Below are 15146 nucleotides of genomic sequence, written 5' to 3'. Positions count from 1 at the left end.
TTTTTAGGGCTTTCAAAGCTACTTGAAAGAAGTTAGAAAGAAGAGCAAGTCTAACAAGGAAGACTCTTGAAACATCAAAGCATTTAATCCGTCCTGAAAGAACATTGATGTTAATTTTGAAGATTAGACAGAAGAATACCATATTGAAACATATGTTCTTGAAAGATTCCTTTCCAGAAGAAATAAAGATACTATTTCATTCTGAACTATTTTTCATGTGCAAGTTAATGACAGAACATACATTTTTTTAAAGCGGCTCTAACATGTTTTCAACGAATGACTTGAAATCAACAAGCAAAAAAGACTCAATGACAAACAGATGAAAAAACCCATTGTGGGTACATAAAACATATGCATAATGTTTTTCAACACATAATGAGGACAAAAGACTGTAATTAGAGTTCATGTTTCACAAGGACAATGAAGATGAAGTATACCTTTAGCTGGTGGAGGCATTTCCTTTTTAGGAATAGCAGGTGGTACTTTTTCTCTTGGAACAGGTTTCTTCGGCACTGCTGGCACTTTAAAGACATTGGTAGTTTTTTAAGAACATTTGCAGTAGGAGTATTATGTAAGAATAGAAGTTAAACAAAAAGCAAACAATGTAAAGAGTCAGAAAACTTAGCAAAACACAAAAATATTTCTCAAATACATAAATACATGTAATAGAAAAGAGGCCACCTATTTGGACTACTTTGCTTGGATTAATGGAGCCAGAGTTTCAGTATTCAGTGAAAGAAAAACACTGCTATTGTTGGATAAATTTTGGATAGGGATAAGCCTTAACAATTAGGTTTCATGTACTATCAGCTCTAATAAATGGCAGCTGGGAATACGGTAAGGTTTCAATTTCCTATCAACTCACTCCAAGCTTTTCTGTAAAAAAAACCAAGCCAACTAATCCACCTTTTCCCACTGACTTCATTCTGACAGTTCATATGAGAAATAACAATAAAAGTTAGCAATAAATTAATTTTAGGCAAACTTAGTGCTATGAACAGGAAATTACAGAACTCTGGACTTGTGCAGTAACTTTAGCACTTGCTGACAATTGCTATTCATGACACTTATGTTTCATAAACCCTGATACAGAGAATACCTATTAAGATGGCACACACTCCAGCACATCATTAGGTTAAAGAAAGTTCTAGTTTTTTAGGATTCTGCAGGAAACTAGAGTTTCAATTATTAGCTTTAAAATATCACTTATGTTGTGATAGCAAAAATTAAATTAAGGTACTAACTTCATTCCCTTTGTCTCCAGGAAGTAATTTGTTTGATTTTTGTTCTGTTAAAGAAATAACTTTTTTTGTAATCTGTCTTAACAGTACTGTGAAATAAAGCTAAGAGTCTAGCAGTCAAATCAGAATAGGTAAAATACTGGATTTGGGGATTCAGACTCATGCAGAAGCCTGTGTTTTCTAATTTATCTGATGGATGATGTACCTTTAGCTGGTGGAGCTTCTCTTTTAAGAGCAGGTACTTTTTCTTCTGGCAGAGGTCTTTTGGGCAACTCTGGCACTTTAAAAATATGTCATTATGGATTATAAGTTATTTATGAAGAAACAGATATAAACACAGCAAGCAGAGCAATTATTCATTTGTAGAGGAACCATCTCATCATTTAGGCAGAAAAAAGGGAGCGGTCATCTCAGAATTCTTGAGTAATGAAATATCAATGTATATCTTTTTGGTAAATTGTATATGTACTTTCTGTTTGGTGTCAGGGGTCCTATGATCAAAAATTTAAATGATGGGAAGGAAGGTTCTACATGAGTCCTAATATCTTTGTAACTCAAAGGAGCTCAACCGGACAAAATAATTAAATATTAATGCATAAAAAGTAATTCAGGTTGAAGCTGAATTACATCAGAAGATTAACATTTTCTCAGCTTGTGTTATATTTCCACTAGTTCACTCTTGGGCAGTAAGATAGGGAACCCTCCCATTTTACGCTGAAGGGAATTCCTTAGGAAGGACTAGGATAGAGACAACCTTTGAACTGATTTATCATTACCAGCAACAGACATACATAGAACTACAAACAAGGAAAATATAAATAAACACCCATAGGAGGCTTAAGCAGTAACTGAAAACTCAACACACTATAAGAATAAAGAAGTCATGACTTGATTTACCTATAGCTGGTTTGGTCTCATAAGCCTCCTCATATACCTCCTCATATTTCTCATAGATCTCTTCCTTCTCCTTAAACTCATACTGTTCATAGACGTCTTTCTCCTCAGCCTCTGCTTCATATTCCTGTTCCAGAATTTCCTTATATCCCTCAGGTTCTTCAGGCTCCTCATATGCCTCAACTTCTTCAGCCTCCTGAATCTTCTCAAACTCTTCAATACTTTCGTATGTCTCATACTTCTCATATTCTTCATAGGCATACTCATACTTCTCCACCACAGGTGCAGGAGCAGGGACTTTTTCTTTCCGTACAAGTTTCTTGGATACTTCAGGCACTTTAGAAACAGTATTATTGTTACTACCTAATACAATTATTTAATTTTATTTTTTTTATGTTAGCCAAGATAATTGACAAAGAACAGAGTGCATGATAACCTCAAGCATAAGTTACATTAAATTACAAACCCATGCTTCTGAAAAAAAAAAAAGTACTATAAAAGATTTTAGAATGAGGAGTAAAAAATATCTTTGGGAGAAATAAGAAGAAATATATCTGTACCTTTGGCTGGTGTCGGTTCTTTGGGCTTGGGCACAATAGCTTGCACTTTCTCTTCTGCCACAGCTCTTTTACGCACCTCTGTGACTTTAAAGATACAGATTTTGTTTAGGAATTTAAAAACACCAAATCACCTTAGAGCAGTGTAAGCAGAAAAGCACAAGAAACAGAGCTTTATGGTTCAACAATGCAAACATTGAAAATGAAGAGTTTTAACATAAATTCAAACAAAGATCTTGTACAACAGAGACAAAAGTTAGAAAGAAGAAGGTCAAGGGTATCCCTATCATAAATATTAATTATAAGGAGTACATATACCTTTTGCAGCTGGGACCTCCACTTTTTCAGCGGGAGCAACCAGCACCTTCTCTTCAGGAGCAACCTTCTTAGGCATCTTGGGTACTTTAAAGATAAGAGCTAACTTCAGTGTACTTTTGCACAAATTTTAAATGGACACAAAGCCAGAAGTTTACGAACAACAGAGCAGAAATTTACAAACAAACAAATAGTATAGTGACAAATACAATACAGGACAGAAATACTAAAGCGTCCCTTGCTAAACTCAACTTGGATCAAGAATATTATCAATTAACTGTAACAGCATTTGCAATCTGCAGTACCTTTGGCTGATGGAGCTGGCACCTTTTTAGGAACAGGTTCTTTCACTTCAGGAATGGGTTTCTTAGGCATCTCAGGAACTTTAAAGACAGGTTATTTTAAGAATGTCATTCACCAGTAGTATGAGAAAGAGAACAGAAAACTTGTACAAAGAGACATAATAAGAACTGATCTGCAAAATATATTTTTAAAAGATGAAACAGGAAATTAAACAAAAGACACTTTACACCCACAGGCAGACTTCTTGAGCAACTGAAATAATTTTAGTGCTTGTTTTGTGCTAGAAATTTGACAGGCATTCTGAGATATCAATACAGAAACGCAGCAGGAACACAAAGCTAACATAAATAACAAACAAACTAAACAGAGACACTGAATGAGAATAACAACACATTGTTAACATGCACCTTTTGCTGGAGGAAGTTCCACTTTCTCAGGTGCAGGTACAGGTGTTTTTTCCTTTGGGACAGGTTTCTTAAGAATCTCTGGCTCTTTAAAGACAATATTTTGCAAATACGTGTTAAAATTGCTTTCGGAGCAGTAAAAGCGTAGACATGGAAACAAGATAAACACAAAGAACACAACCACAAACTCCCCTCAAAACATATATAAGAGTTACATAGAACATGAAACAGAGATGAATTTTAATGAACACAAAAGATGTCATGAGTGGCTTGCAAGAAAAGATCATGTACCTTTTTCTGGTACAATTTCCTCTGGAATAAATTCTTCTTCTTCCTCAGGAACAAAAATGGGAACCTTTTCTTCAGACACAACTTTCTTTGCAACCTCAGGCACTTTGAAGATATTATTTTAAGAACTTTACTTTCACAACATCACAGAGAAAAATCCATAACATGAAACACAAAGACACCAACTTTAAAATAACAATAGAAATAAAAATAGGGGAAACTACTGGGTATTTTTTATTCTCTGAAAACAGCTGTGTGTAATTGGGCTACAAGGATTGTATAAAGACTAGCATTTTTTCCAATTTTTAATTTCAGTGTCATTGCAAACAGGAAATATTAGCAAGATATGCTACAAACCAGAGATCATAGAAAATAAAAACCTTTCAGTATCTGCTTTTCTTTTTTTTTTTTTTTTTTTTCTTTTTTTTTTTTTTTTTTTTTTTTTCTTTTTTTCCCCCCCTAAACTACTCAGTTGCTGAGGTAGAATCTGTTTAGCATGCAACAGTGGCCTTCGGAATAGTCTGCCTCCACTCTGAATTTCATATTTAGGGTATAGGAGATGGTTATTATATGACCAGTTGTAAATTTGTTTTACTTTTTCCTAAGTTTAGCTAAAACCCTTGAGAATCTAGCTTATTCTCAAGGTACATGTAAGAGTCATCTCCCTAAACTGAAGAAATTCCAGGTGAAGGGCCATAAAATTCAATTTCAGCTATTTTGTTTAAAGAAACTTTAAAGTATTTTAAAAAATATTTCTGGATGACAATATCACAAGGATATTTCATTCACAGTAATCACTTAAAGTGGAAAAAAGCGGATCATTCAAGGCCTGATTCTCAGCTGACTACAGTCAATAACAATACAGACAAGCCCTGTCTGAGCCTTAGCACTGCTCACTACAGGGAAGCAGCAGGTGCTATAACCAAGGATCTGAATTCACATGTGTATAAATTAAATGTTAAAATTAGGTTCCAATGAAATATGAAAATAAGAGGAAGAGGAATTATCTGCATACACCACAATGTGATATACCTTTAGCTGGTGGGATTTTCTTTGCTTTAGGAACTGCAACAGGTACTTTTTCTTCTGGGACAGCTCTCTTGGGCACCTCTGGCACTTTAAAGATATTGTTTTGGTAAGAAATTGGCAATTGCTTTTAGAGCATCAAAACTACTAAAACTACAGAACAAAGTCACAAAGACCAGAAAGAAGAAGAAGACAACTCCTCTCAGAAGGTTAATTACATCAAGCTTAAAACAATCACTGGTGATGAAGATCTACTAATGAATATCTAAGCTCTTGAACTAAGATCTCATAATCTTCAAGAAGGAATGCTGTACCTCTTGCTGGCACCTCTGGAACCTTTTCCTCTTCTTCAGGAACAAACATAGGTACCTCTTCACTGGGACGTCTTGGTATTTCTGGCACTTTAAAGATAGATTTTAATTGCAGAAGACTTAGACACAACTTACACAGAAGCTAAAGAGTGTGAATTAGCAGTACATTTAGCAGTACACACCGCTACAACACTTCAGTTAAATTCTAACAACAAATGCACATAAAGAACAAGCATTATCCACATGTTCAGCTATAGGAAGCAATACCTTTGGCTGGTGGAGGTTCTGGCTTTTTATGTACAGGGACAGGTACTGTCTTTTCTGGAACCTTCTTGGGCGCTTCAGGCACTTAAAAGACATTTTTGTTGAGGAAATTAATTTTCAGTGTAACATAAAACCTAATAAAAAGATAACTATATCTGATATTAAGATAACTACACAAATATGGTAAAATCTAGTTGTGTGTGAAAGTTAACATTGATTTTATCCACAGATTTATGCACAGACGTAAACTTACAAATATACAGAGACTACAGAACTACAAACTGATGTGGTAAAGCTAAGGAGGAAGCCTGGCTATTTAGGTAATTTTTTTATCTTTTGAACCATCTGTTTTTGAAACAGCAAGTCCTTTAAAATGATTTAGATATATAAGATACAAAAGACAGAGACAATGCAAAACACAAAGACATTTTCAAAGCGTAGAGTAAGGATAGACCCTGTGACTGACAGACACAGACACAACAGTGTCCTGATCAAAAAGCTCAGGGAGCTTTTCAAATATGTTAGGCTGAAGAATAGGATTGTTACTGGCAGTAACAACCTTCTTATAAAGATGAAGAAACAACAATAGGATCACATAGTTGAACCAGAAAATGGTGTACCTTTGGCTGGTGGAGGCTCTTCCACTTTTCTAGGCACTGGGACATGTACCTTCTCTTCTGGCACAAGTTTCTTTGGTACTTCAGGCACTTGAAAAAATATGATTGTAGCTTAAGAATTTAATTTTTGAGCCATAAAGTTAAGAACATTGAATGAATAAAGTAGGTATGAATCAATAAAGTAGAATGACAAAGAAGAACTATCAAGAATAGAAAACTTTCTTTACGTCACATACAAAAAAAGACTGACTTTTTTTTTATAAAGCATTCAGTCAAGAGTTATATCAAGTCATATACCTTTGGCTGGTGGAACTTCCTTCTTTTTTGGGACAGGAACAGGAACCTTCTCTTCTGGCACAGGTTTCTTTGGCACTTCTGGAACTTAGTAAGATATCATTAAATATTGAGCTTGGCATGAAAATCTAAAACAACGTGACATACAAATCAGTCACACTAAAACAATTAAACACAAACAGAAAGAACCACAGTCCTTAAGAGTAATAATTCTTTTTCTGTCCTAGTTTTTAACAAGTGAGAAGATAAATTAATGCTAGAAGATCTTTCTGATCACGGATAATTACAAGTGCATATACCTTTAGCTGGGGGAGCTTCCTTCTTCGGCACTTGGACTTTCTTTTCAGGTACAGGTTTCTTTGGCACCTCGGGCACTTCAAAAACATGATTTTGGTTAAAAAAATAAACCATAAGCTACTCAAAACAGAAATAAAACAAAAAAGACAGCAACACAAATACTTCTTATCAAGACTCCTCTCCCAAAAGAACAGAAAAAAATAATAAGCAATTAAGACATCTGAAAAATAATATGAATTGCATATTCAGAGGATGTCTTCTAACATTAAGAGATGGTATATACCTTTTGCTGGAGGAGGTTCTTTTTTCTTCTGAATAATAGGTATTTTTTCCTCTGGAACAGGTTTCTTGGGAACCTCAGGCACTTGAAAGATACCATTAATGTTTTAGATATTTACCTCCATAACAGCAGGAACATAAAGTGCAAACAAACATCACAAATACATAGTCATGCAAGCAAACAGCACATACTCCAAACAAACAGCTATGATTTAAAAGGGTTTTATCATTAAGACAAAATAAAATAACAAACACATCATATTAGCTGCTATTATGTCCATTCTCCTTGCTCAGCCATTGAGGCCATCAATAAAAATGTTTTCAAGGGCCTTTTTGCTGATCAGAAGATTAAGCCAGTGTTTGACTTTTTTGAACCAGTTATTAAAAACATGTTCCCAGTGCCTGTCAGGCATGTAATAGGTTGCATCTGGTCATATTCTTTTATATATATTAAATATAAATTGCTGACTACATTTTCTTCCTGAAAAATTCCCAAGATCTTTTTACATGCAAAAACCCCAAGCACATCTAGTTTAGCAACAGACGTACTTCAAGCAAGAACTGTCCATTATAAGTACCCAGAAGTTTATACCACAATTTGTTGGGTAAATGAAATGCTTTTTAAAAAATCTCTTTATTCTTCTGAAATCTAACAGATTTTTCCTTTAACTGCAGTGAGGCAAAAATGTATCTAAACTTTTGCTTGTACTCTAAACTCCAGAAACGTCCATCTAAATTTTACAATGACAGGAGAATGATTCCACTGGCTCTGAGAATACTGAAGAAAATTTGGAGCACATATGAATTAAACTTAGCTACTATGAGAAATACAATGGAAATTTCAGCAAACACTAATCTTCCTGTTCAGGATTAACCTGGCTTTTGCAGTGTACAGCCTCATCTCTTCTCATGTTTATGACAAAATTTCTACTGCAAACAATGTTAGATATAATTTTGAAATTTATTAAGTAGTTAAAAGAAATTCTGAACTTCTTTAATGGAAAAAGACACTGTGGAATGATTTGGATCAGGACTGGAAATGGTACTTTTAGATGATTATGTAATTTTGGAAAATTGCATATACATGATCTATATCTTTCTATTATGATGCAGAATGGCTTTATTACCAAGAACTTTGCATGACGTAGTTCTCCTAAGTAGTGAATATTATGTTCATCCTGTACTAACAGTGTAGAAAAATTATAACCATACTATAAAAATTAAGGAAAAACTAAGGAAAACACCTGAACCTAAGATTATTTAAACATAAATATTTTTTGTTTTTCATGAAAGGATATTATTCCCTTCAAGACAGAAATAAGCACAGGGCTTTATAACATTTCTGAAAAGAATTCAATGTGACTTGTGTTCCTAAATCATTCATTTTCAAGTACCTTAGCTAATTTCTAGATAAATATATTTTTTCTCTGTGATTGCAGACTTTACGTAAGCATTTTTAAGTATTTCAAGCACAGTCCGATAGCAAAATAGGACTCCAGATGAGGATGAAATTAAGATTGGTTAAATTTCCACAGTAGGTTATAGAGCGTTCATATGAAAGAAGAATGAACATGTATGACACGGAACATTTGAATTTATGGAGCTAGTAGTAAAGAGTAGATATACAGTTATGTTTTCTGCACCATATAATAATCAATAAATATCTTTAAAAACGCACACTGTAAAGCACACTGCAACATTTGAAAACAAAACTTTGGTATTTTCATAGAATGAAAAGACAATACTTTTTCTCACACAAACCCTGGAGTTAAAATATACCTCTAGCTGGTACGGGAGCCTTCTCTTCATACTGAGGAACCTGTGGCTCTTCCTCCTCATACTCAGCAACTTCTTCTGCATAATAAGCAGCTTCTTCTTCATAATGGGTGACTTCTTCCTCTTCATACTGAGAAGCTTCTTCCTCTTCATACTGAGGAACTTCTTCCTCTTCATACTGAGGAGCTTCCTCCTCATAGTGACGAACTTCTTCATAATGGCGAACTTCCTCCTTGTAGTGGATTACCTCCTCCTCGTACCTGGTGGTGTCTTCCTCCTCATACCTTGGGATCTCCTCTTCCTCTTCATACTGAGGAACTTGCACGTATGCTTTTTCTTTTCGGACAACTGTCTTGCGCACTTCAGGCACTTAAAAAGATACCAATTAAAAGAACCTTAAAATTTAGCACACAGGTCTTACAATAGTAAGGATCACAAGGCATTGTCAACTCAGAAATAACCAAAGTAAGAACATTCCATAGAAAACACATCAGTACTCACTGTACATGGAACATACAAGACACAAAAAACATTTACACCATATTTCAATACTCTATCCAGTATACCTTTGGCTGGTGGTCTTGCCATTTTTTTAGGAGGATAAATTGGTACTCTTTCTTCAATGATAGCCCTCTCTGGTACATCAGGCACTTAAAAGATACAGTACAATCACATTTAAGAATTTTTAGATGTAAACTGTTTAAAAGCAAAAGTATTCTTGGCAAGAAACAGAAAAAGATATCTTACAAACACACGGCTGACATGTAAAAGACAAGCATGCTTATTGTCACTGGGCATGTAGCTAGGGAAGTCACTAGGCTTCTTTTCAATTAAGAAACAACAAACTTTTCAAGATACCAATATAAGCAGCTGGTATGATTCCTGCTTCATTCACTGCTGCCAACAGTGAAGTTAAATTTGCTGATGGGCAGAACTCAAAATCCAAAGGCATCCAATTACAAAATCAATAAACCTCATTGTTCTCTCCACAGTAGCAGCTCCCCTCCACAGCATTGGTACTTTGCATTACCTCAGGAAGAGATCAAAAGTCCTCATTCACTGACAAAAAAAAATTTGTGTAGGAAACTCTAGATGAAGGTGAAGGAACACATGGAGAAAAACTCTGAGAGTAACTAACAATATATAAGAGCTCTGGTCTAATTAAAAGCAAAAGAATGACTTGCTCAGTGAGGAAGGTGTTTTTCCTCTTCTGTCAATTACTTTATGAAATGACTTGCTGGTTCTGACATGCCAAGGAGCCACTCCTTGTAAAAGCAGGAGCATTTCCAAAAGGTTAAGATGTGGATATGTTCAGTTTTTATGATTTATTCAGGAAAGAATGCTATGTTTAAGCAGCATATTCTCTTTTACAGAAATGTGTGGGTCTTGTCTTCTGAGACAGGTGTCTTGGAAACTTTTTGACCAATATAACTGGAAACTAAACAAAAAATTACCTTGGCATTGTAAGATCTGGCAGACTTGCCAAGTTGGAGAATAACTGTGGCATTTTCTTAACAGATTTGAGATTTTTTTCTGACCTTAAGAGATGGAATCCAATCTGTCAGTGACAGATTTGAGAATTTCTAGAAGCTTTATTCATGACAAGGTACAGTGAGCATAGATGAGTAGCTTCCACCAGTCTTGATGCTTGATGTTATATTTGGAGTGATGTGAAAACTCATTAGCTCTCCAGGTATTTTTTGGCAGAGTCCTCCTTGATATTTAATTATAAATGCCAGGTACATTCACACTTGAAATCTTAAACTAAAACTAGTTGGAACTGATACTTTGGTGGATTTGAAAACAAAACCTGCATTGTGCATGAGTGCCCTTTGCAGAAAGCTCAGGTTCCTTGGATTCTTTTTCCAGCTAGAACACCACTGTTTGGTACCCCATTAGAGAACTGTTGCATTTAATGTCTTCCTGCTTTGACCCTTTTCTTTCCAGACCAGATGGCACATTACACCTGCCTTAGAGAGAACCAAAGATTGTCTTTCATCGTACTCATAGGACGCTTGTCCCCCCATCTTTGGAGACTAAATGGATAATTTAACTTCACACTGATTTGCCTGTATTAATCTTTCATGATATGAATATGATAATGCCATTTATCAACAGTATCAGATCTAAAAGTAGTAAGTGTGAGGCACCCTGTGGGTAGTTTTTCACAAATCAATTGATAGTCTGCAAAAGTGAAAGAGCAATAAATTTTCTTTTAAGGCTCTGGACTGTTGAGCAGGCAGACCAATTTCATTGGATTAGTTAAGTGTCTCAGCCATGTAGGTAACAGAAGAGCTGAACATTTTTTCTTTAACCTTTAGATTTAGGTGAGGAGTTGCTTTTATAGAACAGGAAAGGACTGTCTGTCTTTTCAGAATAGTAAAGCATGTTAATTTAAATGAAAGCGAAGACTGTCTCCTGTTTCCCCTCAAAGGTCAGACAGGTGGCAAGATTTAAAAAAGAGGACCTAATCAAATTATTTGGCTTCCACTATAAGAAGAGCAGTAAGCCAAGAGGAAAGAATTAAACATTTTGCAAAGGATGAAATACTGTCCTGCATTATTCTACAAGCTTCACTTTCATTATAAACTGGCAATAGCAAAGGACACAAAATTTTGTTTTATTCTCTCTGGGTTTTTTACTAGCTGACAAGATGTAACTTTGGATACAGAATCTTTTTAGTCTTCATACCTGTGTATGAAATCTCCTTTTCTGTGTGGAGGGAAACGGATACTTCCTCTGACATAGCCCAGTGTTCTTCTTCTGTTGATACTTCAAAGACAGAGTCTAACATTATTTTTTTTTCTGGTGTAATATCATGTACAATAATAAATATCCTATTTGGAATTTCTTAGAAAAATAACTATTATTTCCTGACACTGCCCACACCCAGAGTAATTGGGAAAAATGTCTCTAGTATTTCTCCAAGACTTTGTAAAAGTTCCTCTGGGACTACAATGGATCACAGCGATGGACATAGTTGTGTAAGCATAATGGTTGGACTCAGTGACCCTAAGTATCTTGTCCAACTTAAATGATTCTCTAATTCTAAATTTGAACCTCAGGAGATGTGCCAGACCAATAGGCCTGAAGCTCTGGTAGTCTAACACAAGCACAATCTGTTTGTAGATTAATCCATGAGTAGGACTACCTTCTGGTGGTGGAGACACTTTTCTCTTTTGAACAGCCATGGATACTCTTTCTTCTCTGGCAGTTTTCCTCTGTGCTTCTGACACTTAAAAGATAGTAATTGTAAGAATACTAGCTTCTAAAAGAAATCACACACATTCTGAAACTCATATGAAAGAATTATAGACAATTGCAGCAAATAGCACACTATTTAAAAGAAAATACACACAAAATAAAGCACAACAATCACATGAGACACACAAATAACATATAGAAAAATAATACATCTAATATTATAATAATAGATATATAGACCAAAACAAATGAAAATGGAACAGAATATTCACATATTGTGAAGTAAGATGGAATAAAGATGAAAGCAAGAGGTAAATACTTTGTCTCTAAACTCTTCAGAAACTCAGTTAAACCACAGAACACCACACACAGAGTACATGACAAAATCAAACATAAGAAAAGCACAGAAACAGAGAACATATTTGTAAGTTTGAAACACTTCACTGAATATTGACAATATTATAAACATTGATAATTAGTTTTCAAATTTTGTGTTCAATTTTTTTTTCACTGAGAAAATGTTGTCACTCAGCTTTGCAAGCATTAAAGCATCAAGAGTGATCAGTGAAATTAAAGAATAGCTAAAAAATGCAAAGAATGCATTTGCATGACTATTCTCTGTCACACTCAGCAGTGTTTTGAAGGGAGAAAGTATTCTGAAAATCTTTTTCATTTATAACCAGATCAGGAGAGACAGATTTGATTAACTTGGCAGACTGTGAGTATGAAGCATGTGGATGTCTGATATTTAAAAGCCATCTCTACTTCCAAAAGAGCTTGTATACCTTTAGCTGGTGGAGCTGCCACTTTCTGTGAAATTGGAACAGCTACTTTTTCTTCTGGCACAGGCTTCTTGGGCACTGCTAGCAATTTTTAAAAAAAAGTTTATTGTAATAGATGTTAAACTAATCCCAGTATATAAACATAAGCAGATGACAAAACACAAATCAGAGACTTGATATTTCTTCAAGTGAAAAAAGGACAGCAAACACTGAACAATAGAGTCTGTGTTAGGCAACTAGACAGAAATACAAACTACTATCCTGAAACAACACTTCTCTTGTATAACTCTGAAAATTTATATACCTTTCTTTGGTGGAGCCACTTCTTTTTTAGCAACGGCAACTTTTTCTTCTGTGATAATTTTCCTGTGCACTTCAGTCACTTAAAAATAATGTGCAAGAATATTTAATTACAATATTTGAAATCAAGATATATGTTTCTTTTACTTATTCTTTAAAAAAAAGTGTTTAAAAAAAAAGTGCTAGGTGAACTTCAACAGCAACAAAAATAAGACACTGCTGAAGAGCATCCTTAACATCCATAGCACTAAAATGAGTAGTCAAAAGAAAGGGAAGATCTCTACAAAACTTACAGATACTAAACAAAAAAACTGTATTTAAGTAAAATGCCTAAACACAAATACTGCAAGACCGAACAAAAAAATCTCCATGGTAATAATCTGTTTACCTTTGGTTGTTGGAGGTTCTTCAAATTCTGCCTCAAAAGTGGGCACCAATGCTTCTGCAGGTTCTTAAAACAGATTGCATAACTTTAGAAAATTTGTTTGACTTCATCAATAGGTATAAGACAAAAGATGAAATAACATATAAATAACATAACATAAATCTCATCAAGACAGCACAGCTCACAGATGTCATTGCAGACAAACAGACAAAACATGTTTAATGTTGAAGAAATTGATACTGGAGATATATGTTGTATCCACAATACAACCACCAACAAAGGCATATATGTTAAAGATGGAATGCACCAAGAAAGCGTTTTTTTGCAACAGGAAAAAACCACTGATATACCTTTTGCTGGTGGAGCCACCATTTTTTTAGACACAGGAACAGGTACTTTCTCTTTAGGAAGTGCTTTCTTGTGAACTTCAGGAACTTTAGAAAAATGAGCAAGATGAGAAGGAAGGTGAGAAAGAATATTAAAGTGTAATATTTGCAATTGCCTACTACACAACACATTTTACTGAGTTAACACAAACAATAATTTTCAAAGGACAAGGTGGGATTTGAGAATTCATCACTGTGAGAAGACACCACCTATGTCAACATGTACAAGCAAGACAGTAAGACAAACATAATCTCTTTGAAGACACATCAACCAGTTGAGGAACTGGTTTATACCTTTAACTCCTGGAGCTTCCTTAGGAGCAGCTGGGACTTTTGGCTCAGGGACAACTCTCCTGTGCTTCTCAGGCACTTTAAAAGATTACAATACATAGTTTTACACAGAGGAGTAGTATCGCTATAGCATGAACACATACAAAAGCACCAAAAATGGACATAAACGCGTAGTGGCGACATAATGTTAAGAATGATGAAACAACTCAAATGTTGTAGTGAAATAAATTATACCTTTTTTGGGTGGGGCTTCCTCTCTTTTTGGAACAGTTACTGTCTCCTCTATGTAGTAAGACTCTTCTTCAGTCACTTTTAAAAAGAGTAAAATATAAAAATACTTAATTTTAAGTCTTTGACATATATTACTGTCTTTATGGCCCTGGTAAGCAACAAAATATTTGTAAGACAAAAATTAACAGTTTGCTTTATTAATAGGCTCCTCTGGGATGTCAAAATCCCTATTGAAGCCATCCTGCTCCCTCTGAGACCCGTGGAAATACTCCAATGGACTTAAATGGAACCAAGAGATGGAGCTCTCATCTTGTATTTGTGTGGAATTTGAAAATGCTAAATTCCTCTTTCCACTAACTCACTAAAGTTGAAATTTGTCCATTTTGAGAAACTCTCTTTCCCAAATACTGAGAATGTTCCTTGACTAAAGATGTGCCTGGAAAAATATGTGGTGTCACTAGTCATAGAAACTGAGTTAGTCAGTGTTATTATCCTTCACAGAATTATGTGACCACCAATAAACTTACAGGTGGAAAAAATATTTTTATTTTACAATGAGATTATCTGAGGAATCCAAGTGCATTGTGATATTCTGAAGAATATTTATTTTATCCAGGCAACCTGGTGGAGGAGAATTTTTGTAAACAGAAAGAAGTCCTGATAGAACTCACTATCAAAGAATAACTTCTTATTTTCACTGT

General features: G+C 34.8%; 1 protein-coding gene across 18 annotated transcripts in view; it reads right to left on the bottom strand.

Moving 5' to 3' along the window:
* LOC310911499 (titin-like) overlaps positions 1-15146 on the bottom strand; it is a 240789-nt gene that overhangs the window by 127671 nt on the left and 97972 nt on the right. For 10 of the 18 annotated variants that reach the window (XM_083865081.1, XM_083865086.1, XM_083865093.1 and 7 more), the window contains 25 exons: positions 14449-14523; positions 14218-14292; positions 13888-13971; positions 13541-13603; positions 13157-13234; positions 12856-12933; positions 12018-12101; positions 11558-11638; positions 9433-9516; positions 8870-9235; positions 7095-7175; positions 6814-6888; positions 6518-6601; positions 6224-6310; positions 5607-5687; positions 5343-5429; positions 5035-5118; positions 4006-4107; positions 3718-3801; positions 3313-3390; positions 3011-3094; positions 2696-2779; positions 2139-2471; positions 1447-1521; positions 438-521 (listed from right to left, as the gene is read on the bottom strand). In XM_083865081.1, the coding sequence (XP_083721207.1) occupies positions 438-521; positions 1447-1521; positions 2139-2471; positions 2696-2779; positions 3011-3094; positions 3313-3390; positions 3718-3801; positions 4006-4107; positions 5035-5118; positions 5343-5429; positions 5607-5687; positions 6224-6310; positions 6518-6601; positions 6814-6888; positions 7095-7175; positions 8870-9235; positions 9433-9516; positions 11558-11638; positions 12018-12101; positions 12856-12933; positions 13157-13234; positions 13541-13603; positions 13888-13971; positions 14218-14292; positions 14449-14523 (2571 nt within the window). The remainder of the gene's footprint in view (positions 1-437; positions 522-1446; positions 1522-2138; positions 2472-2695; positions 2780-3010; positions 3095-3312; positions 3391-3717; positions 3802-4005; positions 4108-5034; positions 5119-5342; positions 5430-5606; positions 5688-6223; positions 6311-6517; positions 6602-6813; positions 6889-7094; positions 7176-8869; positions 9236-9432; positions 9517-11557; positions 11639-12017; positions 12102-12855; positions 12934-13156; positions 13235-13540; positions 13604-13887; positions 13972-14217; positions 14293-14448; positions 14524-15146) is intronic. The other 8 variants (XM_083865092.1, XM_083865095.1, XM_083865094.1 and 5 more) reach the window with 8 other exon arrangements.

The sequence above is a fragment of the Zosterops lateralis genome (assembly GCF_965231275.1).
Source record: "Zosterops lateralis genome assembly, chromosome: 7".
Taxonomy (NCBI): Eukaryota; Metazoa; Chordata; class Aves; order Passeriformes; family Zosteropidae; genus Zosterops; species Zosterops lateralis.
The sequence above is the reverse complement of the archived record's forward strand: the minus strand, read 5'-3'. Positions and strand labels throughout refer to the sequence as shown.